The following is a 20,155-nucleotide window of genomic DNA, read 5'->3' as shown; positions in this document are numbered from 1 at the left end:
ACCTCGGTGGACCTCGGTTGGATTTCGGCGTGACTTCGGTTGTAGCGGGCAGTTTTATGAATTTTATGCATCCCAAATTTAGACGCATATGTAAGATATCAGTTTGTGTGCATCACGTCTAGAAAACCCTCCAGGGACCTTAAATAGATTCATCGACTAGCTAGGCAATGTTGTGAGACTCAAACACCTCCACTCCCTTAAGTGCCTTGACAACAGTTGCTACTAATCGGTCGCTGTCCTCGAGCCCAACGCTGATGCGAAGTATATGCTGCGGCACTCCGTACTTTGGGACCTTGTCTCTGTTCCAGTAATTTGCTAACTGAACATATGGAATCACCAGAGTGAAATTGGTTCCAAAACTGGAACCTTTGCAAACATCAATGATATTGTAGAAATATTCAGCGCTGTCTGGACGATGGAAAATGATACTCAGCACATTACCATAGCCTCCACCTTTGCGCATCACACTTTGATATAGAGATGAACTTGGTGCAGTGGATGGATGATGAACTGTAGCGATTGACGGATGAGAACTGAGCAAATTGACTAGCGGAATGGTACTCTCATTACATCGCTTCACTCGCCAGGGCATATCCTTGCAGTTTTCTATGCGAGTAAGGTTATCTAGGGGAAAGTATGTCTCCTCGTAGTTTGCGAATAAAGCTGCTTTGATGGTATCATGATGCCGAGAGCCGGGGTTTATTACGAGGCTAGATGCCGTCAGAGTGGGGATATATATTGCAATGAGACTCCAAACCAACCTTCCTCCAGTAACATTAGATGAGCCACTGAATGTTTTCGTCAAACTGGATATCATGACATCGACACACGCAATGGCATCCGTTGAAACTCGGCAGTCTATGGCTCCAAGCCACACGACATTCATTTCGGGCACCTCGGTTAGTATCGAGCCCAGATTAACCGATCCCATGGCAGACCCGATTTAAATCATAGAAAATGGCTTGTAGTGCACTACGTTATACGATATAAGTACCTAAGTATTCCCAAGGTAACTTTACTTACAGAATACAGACCAGCTACATACAAAATTGAAAAGCAGCTAGGTGCATTGAACTGCATAAAAGAGCTGGCTGATCCGTGCATGAAGTGAAGTGGAGTGCCTGTATACTGCAAGGGATGTCCACTGTAGAGCACCTACTCCCGTGTCTCTTACGTTGCTCTTATGGTGCAAGTTTACTTCGAGACAATGAATAAAAAGAAGAGTCATTATTTAGGTGCATCTATATCTTCTGCTGCTACGCCTTGGTATTGGGAGAGATCAAAGTCTTGAGGGCCTCAAATGCATCGTACGTATCCATATGACCTCCATTATTTGCAGGCCGCGCCCTGTCTAAATCGCTTTTTACTCGCAAGAATCACATGTAGCTCTCTTCAACTCCCTATCCTTGCGGTCCCCATATCACATGACCCATGGGCGGGCACACGGAAACAGCGGGGGTTCTCCAGGTAGAGCCACTGGGCGAGCGACTTCTTTGTACTTGGCGTCGCGGCCGTGAATCAGCCGCTCGATAGAATCACCATTGTTTTTCGTAAGACGGAAAATAATATCCACACTTTTACGAGTTCAGATACTGTGCTGCCACATAGAAACTACCATCTCGTTCAAATAAGATTGTCTGCCCCTACATTTGTAAATCTGTAAATCGCAGGAGTCGAGCAAGAAGGAGGAGTCTTGTTCTCCTATCGTGCCATACGCACCGTGGAAATTGGCCAGTGTCTCGTTGATGATGCATTTCCAAAGGGCGTACTGCATATCACGAAGTCTGTACAACGTGCGAGCTCGGTGACCTCGTCGAATTCTTCATAGTATCACAATGCACCAGCGTCTGCCAACAAACAAAGCTGTTTCTAGACTACTTCTTTTCCCCGATATTCAGTTGCAGAGGTCCCTTGTCGGTACCAGGCGGTGGTATAACTAGTACGCCAGCAATTTTCTTGCAAAAGGAAATCTTTCGAATCTAACTCTCCTTTATTCCGATGAAATTATCAATGAAAGTAGTGTTATTGATGGTGAGGCCAGTCAAGCTGGATGTCTCTAATCCAAATCAGTCAGGGCCACTTACCCAGGGTGGCGAATTGGTTTAGTTCAGTTGTTCCTAGAAAGCTTGATAGAATCCGGTGAGATTCAGAAAGGCAAAACAGCGGGAGAGGTGAATATGGACAAGGAAGCCCTCAAATAGCGAGCTAGTTGGGTGACATAGTCGACGCACTCGTTGAAGTTTGTGTGAGAAGGCGATGCCAGATTACCATTACCTGAAGCCAACGAGGCTCCTTGGTATTTGATTTCCACAGGAGCTTTGCTTATCAACGTGGACTTAGCGGAACAGTCTAGCCCTTTGACGTGTACCTTGATCTCAAGGGTTCGAATCAGCTCGGGAGGCGAGATCATGATAGAATCTTACATCTTGAATCACCGTACTCTTCACCTACTGGGATAGTCCATGGTCAATGTCTCACGATATGTCGGGATCGAGGGGATTAGTGTGCTGCTGAGTACTATTGCAATGGAGGAAATATGATGGTTTTTGCCTTTGATATTGCAAACTATTTTATTTTTCAGATACAAAAACGTGAGCTACTCTACGAGACCAGCCTCTTACAAATTATCTCGCCTTGAAAAGTTTGCTATGAATAACCCATCGCTGGAGTCGACATGGGCCTACCACTGGAGGTCATCAACATGGTTTATTATCACGGTAATGGCCGTGGCACTCTTCACCGGTATTTTGCATTTATCTTCCAATTTTCTTGGGCTAATTATCGTATCTCGTCTTCATACCAACCGATACATTTCTATCCAGCTTTATCGTTCCTATCCTTCCCTATATGCTCGAGGCTCGAATTGGCTTACATCCTCTTCGTACACAGAGCATGAGTTCTTGGCTCTTAGCTGAGAGTGCCGCAGTGAGTGTTGTTGTTCGGATTCCGATGGCGCATTTTGCGGATGAGTCTGTTTCAAAGCGCAACTGGTTCCTCTGGGCGCTATTAATAGCCCTCGCTAGTACAATTGTGACAGCATTTGGGTCTTCGTGTATGTCTGGAGTCACAATATTTCGAAGGTCACATTTTCAGTAACTGATACTACCAGGCAGTGTTTGTTCTGTTTCTTGGCCGTTTAGTGCAAGCTATCGCCAGTAGTATCATGTGGGTTGTAGGATATACTACGGTGGCAGATACTGTTCCACTCCAACATACGGCCAAAACATATACCGTAATATCAATAGCGGTATCACTAGGTACATCAACTGGGCCCATGCTGTCTGGCGTATTATTCCAACTGGCCGGGTACCAGGTGGTATAGGCGAGTGCCTTCGCGGTCATTGGAGTTGATATAGTCTTTCGTTTGTTGATGGTAGAGAAGAGACATACAATGGAAGTCAGTATGTAATTCCAATTCTCCCCAAATGGTGTATGTTCTGACAGGGCCGCTTTGAAGATATCTCAGCAGACACAACTACCGAGCAAGCCTTGAATTCCGAGTACACTCCCCTTCTCTGTGCTGAGTACGATCAATCTGTCGCGACACATCCCGTTCTCCAAAAAGTACCGAACTTTTACCAGTGCATCTTTAGTGATCCCAGCTTTACCGGCGGCGTATGGTGCAGTTTCATGTTTGGTTTCTTAGTAGCCACGTTCAATGCTACCGTTCCGCTGCATGTTCGTGATGAGTTTGACTGGGGTAGTATGCAATCTGGTTTTATATTTGCTGCCCAACAAGCTCCACATCTTGTGATGACTCCGTTAGTTGGTTGGCTAAAAGGCCGCGTGGGAACACGCACGCCAACTGCTTTTGGATTTGCCGTATTAGCTCCGCTGGTCTGGCTTTTAGGTATTCCAGGCAATCAGCATTTTCCATCCGCAAATAAAGGGAACTGAGGATCTGTTCTATATTTGCTGACAATGACCTTGATTGGCTTTCACACAACCTTTCTGAATGGAGCGGGGACGATCGAAGCCACAGGTAAGTTCCATATCTCGCATTCGACCTTAGGACATGTGAGACAAAGGCTGACAATCAAAATGAGAAGTGGTCGTTGACGAGCTCCAAACAAGGCACCCCAAAGCATTTGGCCCCAACGGTGGAAACTCGCGTGCCCTAGCGATCGCCAGTATTCTCTGGATACTAGGATCATTCGCGGGCCCTGTCACGGCTGGAGCACTGAATGACAAGGTTGGGTATTATACGATGAATTGTGTTGTTGGTGAGTAGCTCTACATCTTTTAGAATCCTCCCACTAACCTGTCATAGCTGGATTATGTACTTTGTCCTCTGCTGTTGCATTTCTTTGCCTTCGGTCACACCCGAGATACCAAGAGACATGAGCATCAGTTACTCTAGGAGACCCACCGATTCAGTGTTTGTTGACTCGCAATATATGGCAGAATCGGTCATTGAATCATATTCTAGATAAGTCTTATTTATAGAAATATATAGATCCTCATTTTACTATAAAAACAACATACAATTCCACTCCTCATTGAGATGAAGAAAAGCCGCCTGCTGATTGGCTAGCGCGTAGACGGCCCGCGACGTCACCGAAAAAGAACGGTCTCTTTTAAATTGTTGACGCGAATCTTCTGCTCAACTCATTTCAGATTCTATCATCTTCGTCAAATAAAATTCCGAAGAAAAGGGGTTGTCTCTGCAATATACAACATGGCCTGTCCCATCAGCGTCAGCAAGTTTGTTGGCACTGTCTCCCTCGGTCTTCTTACCGTACGTCAATCGCATCTATCGCATCATCAAATACGATCAACCAACATTAACAACATCTTTCTAATTCGCAGGGCCTCTCCTACTCCACATCAGCCATCACAATCCCAGCCCTACAACTCCTTCCAACCGCGACAACTGCCGTCCGCTCCCTGAACGAAGTGAAGCGCCTAACCCGCCGATATGCCCTGCGCCTTTCCTTCCTGACCAACGCCTGCTTCTGTTTCGCATGGTGTCTCTCATCTCCGCGTCGCCGACACCCATACATGATCTGGCTATGGATATTCTCCACAGTTAGTGCCCACGGTGTTGATTTTTGGTTCAACCGTCATCTCGGCTTCAAGAACTGGGCATCCGCTGTGATCCGCGACGTTTCCCACTTCTCCCTGGTTCAAGACTCGAATACAACTAAGGATGAAGACCTTGCTATGGTTGAGGCCCAGGAAGACGTGAATGGCGAAACTGTCCAGCGCGAGATGGACCGGGAGCGCCGACTCCACCGAGCGCGCACTTGGTTGTCTGGTATTGCGCTTTCGATTGGCATTGTTGGTCTTTGGGGTGACAAGAGGTGATCCCTCTCCATTTTATTTTAGTCCGTAAAGGTCGTCTTCCTTTATGATGAACACACCGGTTGTTGTTCCAGGTCTAATTTCTGGAAAAGCCTTTTCAATTCTGTTTCTTTGATTGCGTCTAGTCTGCTTCGTGTCTGATACCTTTTTGTTCTGTTCTACTTCTGTACTGCACGTCCTTTCCTGTATATAATAAGTCAATTAACCTCAAAATGGAGTTACTTCTCAACTCAGCTCCAGCATATCTGAGCCATATCTACAAAATCGCTAATCCGTCCAGCCGAGTTGGATCTTATTAACATCAAATAATGCGCGTGGGGAGGTGGAAACGAATGATATGAATCAACACTATAATTTCTGTAGCTCATGGTTTCTCTAGGCAGCGAGTATGGCTTCTCGGTCGTCGGTATTCAGCCGAATTTCCTTCGTAAAGCTTTCCATTATGTTCGAATGTGATATATTTATTTATTTATCTCTTCTTGTCATGTGTGTAAGCGGCGAATCCTCACAGGCTTGGAAAAATGCTCATTTTCAAGAGGCTTCGTGAATTCGTCAGGGGCATTCATCAATAAAGTGAAGACAAAGTGAAGATAAAGTGAAGATAGAGTTAGGATAGTTGGAGCATAACACAGTATTACACACCTGGGCAGGTATAAATCATAGGTAGATTACCTTAGAAGGGGCACTAATATTACCTAACTCTTCCCTTTACCCATCCATGGGCTTAGGTATACCTATATACCTATATACGCAGTAGTCCATCCTTAGGTAGGGCTATAAATACCATCCCCTTCCTTCCTTTCTTCTTTCTTCTTCCTTCTTCCTACAACCCCTTCCACCTCTACAATCTACACCATTGGCAATGGTGCTATCTTATACTCATACTCTCTGTGAATTTTGCTCTTACCGATCCCTTCCCCTCATCCCTTCCCCTCTACCATTCTCTACTAACATATTTTCTAGATTTATATATATATTATTCCACGCCACCATGTCTTGGGACGCCAGGAACCAGGCTCCCAGGGGCATGTATGGTTCCCAAATTCGACCAGCAAGGGCAAAGAACGTGACCCTGGACCGGTCTATGCTGATCCCAGCGACCTCTCGACATCGAGCGGGAGCTGCAGATCATCACGGGCCGGGTCCCCTATGAAACTCACCGAGGACACGGGGCACGAACTTGCCGCCCCTGTTGTAGCGCAACAAACCGTGGTGCAAGAAGCACCATCTACCACTCCTTCCATGGCTCCTCAGCACGGGGAGAACAATGACATGATGGAACTCAATGACCAGATTTTCGACCGTGAACTCGCACAGCTGAACGGTGAGGCTGAGGCATTTGACGGCTATATGGAATGGGAGCTTGACACGAATGCCGGAAGTCAGGCATCAAATGCCAAACTCTCCTCCATTCCTGCAAAGACTGCAGTTGATACCGACAATGATTTATTGATGCCTCCGATCCAGGCATATAGTGTTCAGACCCTGTCCCAGTGGTCAGTCAGTCGCTCAGTTTAGAGAGGAACGCGTAGGTTTGCTCTTCAAAAACCCCTATGGGATCCTTTTGCTTCCATTGTTTTCTCTTCTCTTTTCCCATCTTTCATTCAACCAAATTTTCTACAACATCATTAAGATGTTTAACCAACCTGCATCTTTGTTCCTCCTTCTGCTCGCAGCTATGGCTGCCTACTGGCAGCATGAGTTGTTTCCAATTGTCGGAACAGTTGTCATAGCTGTTGTTGTTGCCATCCCTCACTTCAAGCCACGCCCCAAGTCATATCCTAAAATCCAAGTTTTTCCAAAGATCCCCTCAAAACAGAAATATCTCAAGTGAGAAATGAATGAGAGCGCCCAGAAGAATTTCCTCATTTCCTTATGTATCAGAATCAAAGCAATAACAATAGCAGTATTTATCTACGAAAATCGCAACCACTAGACCTGAGATTGAAGATTGCAGATGATCGACGTGGAGTCAGGTAGGTAAAGTGGAGAGATGGGAAAGGGAATGATTACTTGGGAATGCGATGCTACAAAATACACAGAATGTAAAACATTGTTGATAAAACTGCTTGTATGATAGCTCCTTCATTATTATTATGGGGCGTTGGGGAAGAGGTTATCCTTTTCTACAAATATACCTTGTTTTCAATTAAGCAGAGGTCAAATATGCTATCTACCCCTGTTGGGTGTCATTAATATCGATTAAAAAGAATAGTTAGGAGCCTAGTTAAATGAGGCCTTAACGATTATAGGCAGACCAATGATCTGAAGAAGTAAAATTAATCCCAATACGCTAAGGATAATGGCGGAGTTGTCGGAAATGAGCCCCTTGGCGCAAAAAGAATATAAAGGACATGACAGCGCAGCTTGTGTTTCTAAGGTTCTGTAAATAATATAACATTGATTGATATCAGATTTCAAGTCTATAAGCTTGGAAAAAATGGTTAATTTCACCATCGTCAATGGCCAAATCTACACGCCAGGCCTGGCTATTGTTGATGCGCCACAGCCTAACACGCCCCTCGGAGGAGGCAAGTCAACACGCCAAGATCTATTAACTCCATACTCTATACTAATTCCTTAGACAACTTGCAAGTCGCAATCGACGTATCCGGCAATGGCCAACTACCATGGCCAGCATCAACCGAACCCGATTCGCCCACCCGCTTCCATGAGATCACAATCTTCTTAACCTCCGAGTCGCACAACTTCACCATATCTAATGGCACAACGCCCGTGTCTAACACAAGCTACGTCGGTCCCGTTTTGGACTTGGAGCCCTCATCCACCGTCAAACATGTGAACTGGATTTGGCCCGACTGCCTCGTGGGAGACGGCTCTGGCTCCGATGACTCGGCGCGTGGAGCATACAATATCTCCATGCATCAATCTTTCCGCTGGAATGACACGGACTATTATACTGTCTTTGATCTGCCAATCTCTGTCACCAACAGTATACCCGAGAGTGACGACCGGATCGACTGCGATCTGCTGGAAAACAAGCTTCTTAGCGCGGCGGAGATCGGCGAGAGCTCGGATTCGCTGCCTGGGCAGCCTTGGGTTGAGGGTGGAGCGAGTACAACGGTATCGAGTCCCGAGGCAACCCCCACAGGTGCGGGTAGTCGGAGTCATTCGGGTTTCAAGAGAGTAGCTGGTATTGCGATTGCTGCGACGGCACTTTTGCATTTCCTGGGTTGAGACTTTTTTCTGGGTATCGCGCTTTTCATTTCATTCCTTGTATTTGTACTACTTTTTTTACCATTCTTTTTTTTGTCTTGAAATTATTATATATAGGAACAACCTTTTACTTCCACGTGTTATCAGCCATATATTCGAATATGAGTATCACATTCATGGCCGATCGGCGAATAACGGTTTTACTCCTTCCGTTGATGATCATCGTTGATATTACCGCCTTTGGAAGCAAGTATACATTCTAGTCATTGATTTCGCACCTGGGCAGTATCCCTTGATTACTCAGATCTCCCTCTAACAATGCCCAATACCCTCTGTCAAGAGTCTCTTCTACAACTTCAGTGAAGTATGTCACATCGCAGCCGACCCCAACGTTGACGTGGAACTCCCAGCTCCCTCGCTTTCCATGACGCTTTTGTTCGCCTCCCGACGAGTCCTCCGGTACCGTCTCGCCCGAGCTCTGATCATAATCTTCGCAATATGGAATCTGGCCGAGATACATCTGATCCAGCATCGAGTTTATGAGGCAGATAACACTGTCCTTCGACACCGGCCGCAAAAGCGCGAACGCATATATATTGCAAGCATCAATTGGAACAATGAGCTCGTTCTCCGCAGTCACTGGAGCAAGGCACTCACACAGCTAGTCTTGAAGCTTGGTCCAGAGAACGTGTTCGTCAGCATCTATGAAAGCGGCAGCTATGATAACACGAAAGGCGCGTTGATAGAACTGGACGGAAAGCTCGAGCGGATGCGGGTGCCACGGAATATCACTTTGTCACCTGTGACACATGAAGATGAACTAGCCGCACCTGAAAGGGGTGAGGGCTGGATTCGCACTCCAGGGGGAAAGAAAAAACTCAGACGAATACCATATCTGGCGCGGATACGGAACTTGAGCTTGCTGCCTCTGCAGGACCTTGCACGAGAGGGTATCATGTTCGATAAAATCCTGTTTCTGAATGATGTTGTATTCACGGTTTGTTTGAGTCATCTCACTTTCTGTCGAATTACATTCTAACTAACAACTCTCCTTTGTTGTTCAGCCGAACGATGTACTCGAACTTCTAGATACTAATGACGGTGGATACGGCGCTGCTTGCTCATTGGATTTCTCCAAGCCTCCGAGTTACTATGACACATTTGCTCTTCGGGACATTGAGGGCCATGAACCAATCATGCAGACATGGCCTTATTTTAGCTCTGCGAAATCGCGAAATGCAATGAAATATATGTCTCCTGTTCCTGTGACCAGTTGTTGGAATGGCATGGGTACGCTGACTTTCAATCTAGAAATCTTTGCATTAACTAACATATCTATCTCTAGTGGCGATGCCCGCAAGTCCATTCACCGCCAGCCCTCCTCTTCGCTTCCGAGGTATCCCTGATTCACTAGCGAACTATCATCTTGAAGGTTCCGAGTGCTGTCTCATCCACACAGATAACCCACTATCAGTGGAAAAGGGTGTTTATTTAAACCCTTTGGTGAGGGTTGGTTATAGCAGCGCCGCATATACAGCTATTCATCCGATGTTAAACTGGCTCTCTTCGGGGCGGATTATAGAAGGGTTGTGGATCAATCGCTTGCGCCGCTTTGGTATCACTTCATGGTTGAAAGAAGAAGTAGTTCGAAGGCGGGTAGAAAAGTGGAGAGCCTTGAGCACTGGGAATGAAGAGCGTGGGGAAGTCTGCATTATCAATGAGATGCAAATTCTGCATCGCTATGGATGGGCTCATGTGTAACAATATTTTTGAGGCAAATCGTTTGTATATTGGTCTTATATTGCCAGCCTATCTAATATTATGCTTATAGAATGCTTATCACATTGACCTGGGACAATTATATACATGAAAATACCTAGTTTAGGTCAAGCTCTGCACAAGAGGCTGATCTGCGATGTATAGATAGATCGGCTACTGATATAGTCAGTGCATGAGCACTTCAGAAAATATCTTCTACTCCATGAGAGAGACACAACCTCCCAAGATCTAATAATACAGTGTATCTCCGTCTAATCTCATCTTTTGCCAAATTGACTTTTTATATCGCCGAAGCCGGCCCACCTGAGCAAAATCTCGCGATTATGTAACCCCGAGCAAATCGCCCCGTTTGGGACAGTATCAAACAGCAAAATCCCCCACATACCCTCCATAAACCACCTAAATCAGCAAATACACATAAAATGGCAACAATCCAAATTCTAGACGGAGGCCTTGGCACCTCCCTGGACGATCTATACAACATAAAATTCGATTCAACAACAACCCCACTCTGGGCCTCACACCTTCTCGTGAGCGATCCAGCAACGCTACAAGCATGCCAACGCGACTTCGGCGTCGCCGGAGTAGACATCCTCCTAACAGCAACCTATCAAGTCTCCGCTGAAGGATTTGCACGCACCAAAACTGCGCAATTCCCAGACGGAATCCCACGCAGCGCAGTAGGACCCTTCCTACGGAGCGCCGTGGACATCGCCGAGCAAGCTAAAGTGCGCGAGAGCGCAAGCATCGCGCTCAGTCTTGGCCCGTATGGTGCGTGCATGATCCCGGGCCAGGAATATAGCGGTGCGTACGACGCCGAGCACGACGATGAGGAATCGTTGTATTTGTGGCACTTGGATCGTTTGCGGATGTTTGCTGAGGCCGACGGGGAGATTGCGTCGCGGGTGCAGTATGTTGCGTTTGAGACGCTTCCTCGGCTTGATGAGGTTCGCGCTGTGAGGAGGGCGATTCGGGATTCTGCTTTCGATGTGCCGTTTTGGATTGCTTGTGTTTTCCCGCGAGATGATGATGTCTTGCCTGATGGGAGCTCGGTGGAGGAGGTTGTTCGAGCTGCTGTTGCGCCTATGGAGAACGGGGCTGTGCCTTGGGGAATTGGGATCAATTGTACTAAGATGCATAAGCTTACTGGGCTTGTTGATTTGTTTGGTCTGGCTGTTGCGGGGGGTGTTTCGGAAGGGTGGGTGTCTGCTGTGCCGAATTTGGTTCTCTATCCTGATGGGACGAACGGGGAGGTATACAATACTAAGACGCAGGTTTGGGAGAAAGATGAGGCCTTGGTTGATAAGGTGAGTGCTAAGGTGAGTACAATGGAGAAATTTTGGAGGTGACGGTTATGCTGACGTGAAATTTAGCGACCTTGGGAGGAGCAGTTGGCGCAAGTGGTCAATGAAGCCTACGAAAAGGGCCCTTTCAATTCCTTCCTTGTGGGCGGGTGCTGCAAGGCTTCACACCACGATATCAAGAAACTTGGACAGCAATTCAAGACTCAGTAGGCATTATAAGCATGGAATGAGAATAGAATGAAATGAATAATGTACATCGCTAATGTTGAATAGCCATCTCGGCATGCAAATATTTACACATCATAAAGTCGTTTAAAAGAGCCAATCGGTAAACTTTGTCCACGCGTTGCTAGGTTTCTCCACATGCGGAATCTCCCCTTCTAGAAGCCGGCCCGACCATAGATCGATAGTGGCGGCACGCTCAAACTGTACATTTACGTTAGCAACTAAAAATCAGAAAGAATGCGAGGGACTGAACTGACCTTAGTGCGATGCCAGAGCTTCCAGCAAATGATGGGAACAATGAAGATGGGGATACCGATGTACGATGCCACAAAGCTCGATGTATCCCAATTGCCCTTCAAAAATACGGGGAAACCAGCAACGAGAGTAATGATAGTGGAACCGATAAAGCCCACCCATGCGGCATAAGGTTGAAGAGGTGCCTTCCATGGAAGGGAATCTCGGCTCACATTTTGTTTCTTCATTGCGGCATAGAAACGAATATAGCAGAAGCAAAGGGTTGCCCAAGCGATCAAACCGGCAACTGTGCTCAGGTTTAGAAGCCAGGTAAATGCCTGCGATGCGCCACCACTACCGAGACTCAGGTACGCCAGCGGCCCAAAGAGCCAGGCGGTAATGACAGCCACATATGGCACACCGGTCTTGTTCACGCGCCCGAAAACCTGGGGCAGCTGCTTATCTGTAGTCATGGCGACAATCATGCGGGATCCGACCCAGCAGTATGAGTTGCCAGCAGACCAGGCGGCGATGAGAATGCATGCATTCACGATGGAGGGCAGTGCATTGATGCCGGCGTTGGTGATGGCAATCACAAAGGGCGAGCTGTTCGCGTTGTCGTCGCCAGAGACAAGGCCTGGGGATCTTGGGTCCACGATCATGCCGATGAGAAGTGCTCCGAGGATGTAGAAGAAGGCAATGCGGTAGGTCACGCGGCGGGCGGCCTTGGGGATAGCACGGTGAGGGTCAACGGATTCGGATGCGGTGATGACGACGGTCTCGACGCCAATGAAGCTGAACGAGGCGTTGACGAATGACGACAGGAAACCGAGGAAGTGGCCTGTCGGACCGGTGATGCCGTTGTAGTTCGTCCATGGCCCAGGGTTATTCCAGTAGCGGAATCCAATGGCATCGCCCTTAGGACCGCCGCCTGCAGTGATGACAATGGAGACAACAACCAAACCAAGGAAGCAAAGAACCTTGACGGCACCTCCAAAAACTTCGGTTTCACCATAGAATCGCACACTCATCAAATTGATAGCCAAAATGAGCACCAATCCAACAGTAATCACCACAGCAGGCGTTAGATCCGTCCAATATGAAACAATAACCGCGGCCGCTGACACTTCCGAGGCGATGGCGATTGTGTAACAGTATCCGTATGAAATAGCGAGGGAGAAACCAACAGCAGGGTCAACGAATCGAGTTGCCCAGTGAGGAAAGGATCCAGCAGTCGGGAAAAGCGTTGCGAGTTCAGCGATACTCTGCATGACGCACCACAAAACACCTCCCACAATAATATACGCGAGCAGCAAACCAGCGGGGCCAGCTTTGGCATAGGCAGCTCCAGTTCCCACAAACAATCCGGTGCCGATACCACTGCAGAAACCAATCATGGTAACCTGGTAGTTACGCAGACGTCGCTGCAAGGCCGCACGACCGCCGATATTGAGCTCATACTCCCCCTTGGGATTCCCATTGTAGTCGTCGAAATCTGTGCCGGGGGCCGGCTGGACCTTGTCGGTGTTGAAGCCGGACTTGTCCATGCTGTCATTTGAAGTGTCGATCATGCGGGCTAGTTGTTCCCCGTATTATACCCCGGAGAATTCACAGGTGATAGTGGTTATGTGGGAAAGGCTTTCTTTTTCCCCCAAGAATATTATTCAGTCGCGTCCAAGCACGACATCGGGTTCCGTCGACGCCGGTTTCTAACCCACAGTGGGGAGGCTCATTGGACTGCATCGCTCAGATTTCTTCTCTCCCCACTTTTATGGGAGGCGTTTGACTAACTTTTTCTTGTTTGCCATAATCGCGATGTGAGGCGAATTACGATAATCAATAATCAACATTGATTTGTTCGTTTTGCGTCATCCCAAGGCCCAGTGAGGTATAGCCATTAAGCATTATGCCCAGTAAACTAAGTTCCAAGGTTGCTTCCAATAGGAGTGATGAAGAATGTATGCATCTAGATTCCACGTGATTCGCCGAATAGGTTCCAAGAATTTAAGCTTTGCCTCAAATTTTAGGCATTCATTTATTTGGCAACTTTATCTAAATCGAACCGTTGGAACCGATGTTTGTCCGCTCTTTCAGAAGAATACTAGGTATATCCCTGGTTATATATCTATAAAGGTCATCTGTACGGTTTATTGTCGTAGAATGATAGGCCAGTATGTCTTCCTTCCATGCTGCGCAGCGAACCTGGAGAGGACAGAGGCTGCATTCGTGGCCACTACTTTTATTTAAGTAAATCGTGAACAAATTAGACTGACAATATGACTTCAAACAATAGCCACACCTGCAAAGGGCTTAGAGAATGTCAATTGGTTATGTTAGTCCGAACAGAAACTCACCTGAACACAGGGAGATATATATCCCTTCACACGCATCACATGTTTACGATATATCGCGAAATCATCCTCCAGTCCACTAAATAGTAATATAGTCAGTCGTAACGTAAGAGCCACAGAGTTGCAGGGCGAGTAATAGCTAGCAGGTGGGTACTTTACTATATTTGGGGGGGGAGTTTGATCTTGTAGTAAATCATAGACCAGCATATACCGATTTCAATTGTTTTATTCACCCGGTAACCTTGGCCCCACAACATTAACCCTCCAGTCCTAGAATTTTTTATTTTTCAATGAATCACTCAAGTGAATTCCCGTTTGATCAATGTTCAACTTGTTTTCCCCAGCCATATTTTACCCCGCACCTAGAACACCTCTATTTTCTGTGAACCATGCCATGGCCATGGTGCTTTCCGTCCAGACAGGGCCGGTCAATAACTACCAAGACTGTGAGGACCCAGTACAATGAGTTAGCTATATCTTGGTTGATCAATATACTAAAAACCCTTAAAGTCTCCACCTCCACCAGGCGAGGAGACTGGCTTGAAGTTGCTGCATGATGGGTTAGCTCCAGAAGTCGAGTTTGTGGGCCCATCTCTATCAAAATCTCGATAATTACTAATTGACGCAGCATCATTGCTGTTCATGGACTGGGTGGCCACCGCGAAAATTCATGGACAGCAGCCAATGGGGTAAACTGGCTCCATGGTCTGTTGCCAGGTGATATGCCTAACATCCGAGTCCTTTCCTGGGGTTATAGTTTAGCTACTGTGAAAAACTCCCATGAGACAATGTCCGAGCAGAAAATATCTGAGCAACTAGTCCGTGACTTGTGGGAATTGAGATCATCCACAAATGTACGAACCCAAGTGACCAAACAGCGAAACAAGAAAGGGTATTAGTGCTGACAGATGCAACGCAGACAACCAATCGTCCGATTATCTTTATTGCACATAGTCTTGGGGGGACCATAGTCAAAAGTGTAAGTTTCACCATTGTGCATAAAAGAGGATTGTCGTTGATCATCACCAGGCCCTGCTTTATGCCGACTCGGCGCAAGAAACCCCTACTGCGGACCTTCGCAGGATCAGCCTCTCAACACGCGGAGCGATCTTCATGGGGACACCTGAGCTAGATTCAAGGCTCGTGGGACTTCAAAGCTACTTAGCTAGCGCCAAAGGATCTGAGCAGGAGTCCAGCGACATTTATAAAGAGGCGCACTGGTTGATGACTATATTAGAGAGCTACCCATCGATCAGCCAACATATTTGGACTCTATTTGTTCATGAGAGACTCAACTCTCCGTCAAGAAATACTCCATTGGGCCAGGTAAGAAAATTATCACTAGCCAGCTGTGGAATTCTTACTTACACTATGTTGGCTGTCTTTGAACCAGACTGCGTCGTCCCCACAGGATAAATCGTCACATATTTTCGTCCAAGCTGATCATAGTGGAATGGTCAAGTTCGAAGCATCGTTGGACGAGGGATATTTGCAAATCAAAGAGCATCTGGTGTATGTCGAGAAGATATTGAAACAATCGACTACGTCTGAGTGATCAGGCCATAGTATAAAATTGTGCTTAGGATCGTTTCCTCCAGGGGATTTTTAGGCTATTTATGCACATATATACCCACCGTAGGGCTATCGGTTCATTAGTCTTCCGCTCTCAAAAATAAGGCTCCACGCTCACTTTATGTTTGTCTCCTTTTTGGCTTCACAAAAGCCCAATCCGGTAGGGGCGTTCGATAGTGCCCGATAAGACTAAAATTATCGCAAAATTGTGCTAAAGCTGAAACCGTGGAACAAGCTGCCTACGCCAAGCCTTGGACTTCCTCTCACTTCCCGGTCCCACGGGCTGCCGAGCGCCAAGTTTCACCATAATTTCCAGCATAAGGGGTTTATGCAGGATTTAATGCCTATGACAATAGGCTACGGTAGAGAATCCTCCTTATTTGCCGTTTGCCGTTTGCCGTTTGCCGTAAATGAACAAATTATAGTCGGTTCAAATTTACCCCACTTTTCTTTTGTAAAAACTTGATAAATGGCAATTTGCACTTCCGTTGCGAATTGACCCGCTTATATAATCCCATAGTTAAGAGTGCTAAGGCTACCTAATTAGGTCTAGACTCCTTTTGAAATGTTGTTTCGGGCCTACCGCCCACATGACTGCTACAATACTATTGGCTCTGCTTTCTATCCCGCCCTACTCCAGATTCTGCCCTTCTCGGCCAATGTGAACCCTTTAGTTTCGGCATGTGTTTACCGACGATCCCTAGACTTTTAACGGGGTTTCCAAGATTGACTGTAGCATTATTAAATATCCCTGTCAATAGCGCCGATCTTGCGTTTTCACGTTCTCCTGCACCTTAAAATCTTATCTCTCATTCTCTCCCCTTTTATCGCGAGGGATGCCCAACTATACCTAACAGCCTTCAATCTTATTTAACTGCTTTGTTCTCCTCATATTCTCATTCACTTGCACTATTTATGTTGGAATAACTGAAATGGAACCTTCTCAGCGAGATGCCCAGCCGGAGGCATCCCCGCTTACCTCTAACAGAGAGGGGTCTCCTGTAAAGGCAGCGCCGGCTCAGAAGGCTGGCAGAAAGCTGCCGGGATGGCTTGATCATTTCAACGCCCGCGATCTCAAAGTGTTATTTCGTTGTTCACTAGCTGCGTGGGTGGCGTCGCTGTTGATATTCATCACCCCATCCCTAACTGTCCTTGGTACTGCGACATTTTTCGCCATGTGAGCGCATCTATACATATCCTCTCGTTATCAGTTGCTAATGCGATTGCGACCAGTCTGGTACTATTCATGGTGCCTCCGACCGGCATTGTTTTCATTTTCCTTTTAGGAACTCTGACCCTCGTCCTTGGTATGGGTTTCGGCTGGGCCTGGGGTGTCATCGCCATGAAAGCTGCTATTGCAGCGAGACCGGCGGCTGAGACTCAGGCCAGGCTTCAAGCCCTAGGACAGGCCGCATCCAGTCAGGCTAATTCCACCGGACAGTCTGTGGCTGCTGTCCAGCAGGAGCTTGTCTACAACGGCTGGATGCTTGACTCTCGTGTTACAGCTGTCTATTATTGCCTAATCTGTTTATTCATCTATTTAATCGTGAGAATTCTTTGATCTGAGTTTAAATCATCAATCCGCTGACCTTTGCGCAGTCCCGTCTTCGGGCTATGAACCCAAAATTCATTCTGCTGCAGATCTTTGGAATCATTATCATCGATGTTACTCTAACTATTGGCCCGCTGCTTCCATCATTCAACGGTACCATTCCAAAGGTCTTGATTGAGCCTGCTGCGATTGGAATTGGGTTGGGTCTTGTCTCCCATTTCCTCTTCTTCCCTCGATCTACCTCCCATGTCGTGCTTGCTGGGATGGAGGATCTGGTGCGGCTACTTAAAGGGCCTCTGGACGTCACGGAAAAGAGTCTCCTGACAGGCGAAGACTTGGCCATGGCAGACCTACAAAAGATCAAAATGAAGAGCATTGCTGCTTACAAGGATCTCAAGCCGGCCCTCAGCTTTTTGCCATTGGACTTCTCCGTCGGTTGGTGGGGTGCCGAAGACGTCAAGACCATGAAGAAACCAATACGCCAGGCTTTGATAACCAGTCTTTCCCTTCTAGAAGTTCATATCGCCCGCGTTGGTGGATACTCGAAATTAAAAAAGTTGGACCAGATCATTGCGGATCGGGATTCCGACTCCGAGTCCCAATCTGATGGGAATGAGAAAAAACGTCCACACGAGGCTGGTATGCGCCAGCTGATGGAGAGTATCAATTTGGTACAAGCACTGCGAAGCCCGGAACATGAATCTATGCGATCTGAAACTGTTGAGGTACTGCGCGAATCCATCAAGGATATTCTCCCAGCGTGCCAGGAAGCTGTTGAGATCGTTGCGGAATCCCTTAACACAGTTAACAAGCGTTGGTTTGGTCGTCCTTCCCAGGAACGTCTCAATCAGCTGCACGAGCGCAGCCAGACTGCGCTGCAAAATCTTCAGGCTCTGCGCACATTGTTTGCAACGGAAACAACCGAACGGTTGATTGAAATCCATGCGGAGGTCTTCGATGAGGATGGCATGCTCAAGGGTCTTGATGAAACTTCATTGCCCAGAGTCAGGGGTATCACTATGGGAATGATCTTCGAAGAGCAGGTGCTTGGCGTCGTTGACGGATGGGAGCGGGTCCTGGGACAGCTTGTCGCTCTCCTGAAGGAACGCCAGAAGATCCGTCTGTGGCTACCCAAGGGCTTGCGATATGCAGTCAACTGGGTTCGTCGAAAAAACGCTGTGTCGCCTGTAACCGCGGCTCAGGATCCAGTCATCGACCCCGATGTCGCAGAAACGCAGTCCAAATCGGCACAGCATCATCTTCGCATCAGCAGAGGCTATCGTGCCAAACCAGGCAGCCGCATCTCGCGCGCTATCATCGGCACCTATCATTGGTTCATCAACCCAGAAGGTCTTTATGCACTGCGAATGGTGGTTGTCACCATTGCACTCTCTATCCCGGCTGCGATTCCTAGCAGTGCGGGTTTCTATTACCGCGAGAAAGGTCTCTGGGCTCTCATCATGGGACAAACTACACTAGTCATCTACATGGCCGACTTCACTTTCTCCTTTATTTGTCGAGCCATTGGTACCGTTTTTGGCGGTGTCCTTGGCTTAGTTGCATGGTATATCGGCTCAGGCAACGGGAAAGGTAACCCGTACGGTCTTGCTGCTGTCATGGCTGTTGTGCTCCCAATGCTCATGTGGGGACGTATCTTCGCCCCTCCTGCCATGCTTCAAGCTATGATAATGGCTGGTGCGACTTGCATTCTAGTTGTTGGTTACAGCTACGATGATACGTAAGTAAACTCTATCTTATTGCGGGGAAGAGCGCAACTAACATACTTCCCCAGGCACATCCCATCTTACGGTAACCCTGGCTGGGGATACAATGTTTTCTGGCGACGACTTGTGCTTGTTCTTATCGGCTCAGCAGCGGCACTGATCGTACAGCTATTCCCTCGCCCACCGTCTGCCTCGCGACACGTCTGCAAGTCCCTTTCAAATGTCATCCGCTCATTGTCGGATCACTACGCCCTTCTCCTATCCTGCTGGGGACAAGGGCGCGAAGAAGGTCTAGCCGCAGAGAAGCTAGCTCTAAACCTCGCAGAGACTCTCGCCGAATTGGACGGACCCATCGCGTTGCTGCGCTTTGAGTTTTCCGGCTCGCCATTCGACAGCGACCGTCTCGGCCAGGTGCAAGCGCTGTGCCAAGAACTCAACCAGAACATCGCTCGCCTACTTTATCTATCTGCTTCGTTGCCAGAACACCTGCAAACCCGTCTAGCCCGTCAAGCCGGTCTCCTTGACCACCGCAATATCGGCGATGTCATGGCTGTTCTAGGCGTGGTTGAACAATCACTCAAGACAGGTGACCCTCTACCCGAGGTGCTACCAACGCCACTGCTTAAGCGTTGCCATGATTTCTGGACAACGCGTCACGTGGAGATTATGCTAAGCAAGGATTTGATCCGCGACGAGAACTACCGTCGTTTCTGCGTGGCCGTCAGCGCATATCTCAAGTTCCTGGCGGCAGTGGATGATCTGGTGCTTGTTATGAAGGGCACATTGGGCGAGTCGCACATTGTCAGTCGTGATCTGTTGAGTGAACAGTATAAAGTGTAAGCATATATTGTAATAAGTGTGTTCTATTCGAGTATATAATTGTGAATATACCGATGTGTCATAAAAATTGGATCTCCTCACATCCCTCCGCAC

At 47.5% G+C, this 20,155-nt stretch overlaps 10 protein-coding genes across 10 annotated transcripts; 8 read left to right on the top strand and 2 right to left on the bottom strand.

Annotated features, from left to right (window-relative positions):
- Window positions 1-160: 160 nt before the first annotated feature.
- Window positions 161-886, bottom strand: N7479_005825 (uncharacterized protein; the record flags this gene model as incomplete). The annotated part of the gene is made up of 2 exons (XM_057253521.1): window positions 161-710; window positions 762-886. 2 exons carry the CDS (start codon window positions 884-886, stop codon window positions 161-163), a joined length of 675 nt encoding a protein of 224 aa, XP_057107383.1.
- Window positions 887-3,921: 3,035 nt separating this feature from the next.
- N7479_005824 (major facilitator superfamily domain-containing protein) lies at window positions 3,922-4,231 on the top strand (the record flags this gene model as incomplete). The annotated part of the gene is made up of 2 exons (XM_057253520.1): window positions 3,922-3,982; window positions 4,050-4,231. The coding sequence occupies 2 exons, from the start codon at window positions 3,922-3,924 to the stop codon at window positions 4,229-4,231; spliced, it is 243 nt and encodes an 80-aa protein (XP_057107382.1).
- A 447-nt stretch (window positions 4,232-4,678) lies between these two features.
- N7479_005823 (uncharacterized protein) lies at window positions 4,679-5,307 on the top strand (the record flags this gene model as incomplete). The annotated part of the gene is made up of 2 exons (XM_057253519.1): window positions 4,679-4,738; window positions 4,810-5,307. 2 exons carry the CDS (start codon window positions 4,679-4,681, stop codon window positions 5,305-5,307), a joined length of 558 nt encoding a protein of 185 aa, XP_057107381.1.
- Window positions 5,308-6,295: 988 nt separating this feature from the next.
- Window positions 6,296-6,822, top strand: N7479_005822 (uncharacterized protein; the record flags this gene model as incomplete). The annotated part of the gene is made up of 2 exons (XM_057253518.1): window positions 6,296-6,333; window positions 6,357-6,822. 2 exons carry the CDS (start codon window positions 6,296-6,298, stop codon window positions 6,820-6,822), a joined length of 504 nt encoding a protein of 167 aa, XP_057107380.1.
- Window positions 6,823-7,766: 944 nt separating this feature from the next.
- On the top strand, window positions 7,767-8,502 carry N7479_005821 (uncharacterized protein; the record flags this gene model as incomplete). Its single annotated transcript, XM_057253517.1, has 2 exons — window positions 7,767-7,839; window positions 7,889-8,502. The coding sequence occupies 2 exons, from the start codon at window positions 7,767-7,769 to the stop codon at window positions 8,500-8,502; spliced, it is 687 nt and encodes a 228-aa protein (XP_057107379.1).
- A 403-nt stretch (window positions 8,503-8,905) lies between these two features.
- N7479_005820 (glycosyltransferase family 69 protein) lies at window positions 8,906-10,242 on the top strand (the record flags this gene model as incomplete). The annotated part of the gene is made up of 3 exons (XM_057253516.1): window positions 8,906-9,478; window positions 9,546-9,771; window positions 9,827-10,242. The coding sequence occupies 3 exons, from the start codon at window positions 8,906-8,908 to the stop codon at window positions 10,240-10,242; spliced, it is 1,215 nt and encodes a 404-aa protein (XP_057107378.1).
- A 440-nt stretch (window positions 10,243-10,682) lies between these two features.
- N7479_005819 (homocysteine S-methyltransferase family protein) lies at window positions 10,683-11,774 on the top strand (the record flags this gene model as incomplete). The annotated part of the gene is made up of 2 exons (XM_057253515.1): window positions 10,683-11,579; window positions 11,634-11,774. The coding sequence occupies 2 exons, from the start codon at window positions 10,683-10,685 to the stop codon at window positions 11,772-11,774; spliced, it is 1,038 nt and encodes a 345-aa protein (XP_057107377.1).
- A 102-nt stretch (window positions 11,775-11,876) lies between these two features.
- Window positions 11,877-13,594, bottom strand: N7479_005818 (putative amino acid permease; the record flags this gene model as incomplete). The annotated part of the gene is made up of 2 exons (XM_057253514.1): window positions 11,877-11,990; window positions 12,047-13,594. 2 exons carry the CDS (start codon window positions 13,592-13,594, stop codon window positions 11,877-11,879), a joined length of 1,662 nt encoding a protein of 553 aa, XP_057107376.1.
- Window positions 13,595-14,768: 1,174 nt separating this feature from the next.
- N7479_005817 (uncharacterized protein) lies at window positions 14,769-15,929 on the top strand (the record flags this gene model as incomplete). The annotated part of the gene is made up of 5 exons (XM_057253513.1): window positions 14,769-14,831; window positions 14,885-14,952; window positions 15,003-15,228; window positions 15,380-15,700; window positions 15,768-15,929. 5 exons carry the CDS (start codon window positions 14,769-14,771, stop codon window positions 15,927-15,929), a joined length of 840 nt encoding a protein of 279 aa, XP_057107375.1.
- A 949-nt stretch (window positions 15,930-16,878) lies between these two features.
- N7479_005816 (uncharacterized protein) lies at window positions 16,879-20,062 on the top strand (the record flags this gene model as incomplete). Its single annotated transcript, XM_057253512.1, has 4 exons — window positions 16,879-17,123; window positions 17,180-17,492; window positions 17,546-19,236; window positions 19,291-20,062. 4 exons carry the CDS (start codon window positions 16,879-16,881, stop codon window positions 20,060-20,062), a joined length of 3,021 nt encoding a protein of 1,006 aa, XP_057107374.1.
- Between the last annotated feature and the right edge of the window lie 93 nt (window positions 20,063-20,155).

The sequence above is a fragment of the Penicillium vulpinum genome, assembly GCF_028829585.1.
Source record: "Penicillium vulpinum strain IBT 29486 chromosome Unknown utg000003l_segment0_segment0, whole genome shotgun sequence".
Taxonomy (NCBI): Eukaryota; Fungi; Ascomycota; class Eurotiomycetes; order Eurotiales; family Aspergillaceae; genus Penicillium; species Penicillium vulpinum.
The sequence above is the reverse complement of the archived record's forward strand: the minus strand, read 5'-3'. Positions and strand labels throughout refer to the sequence as shown.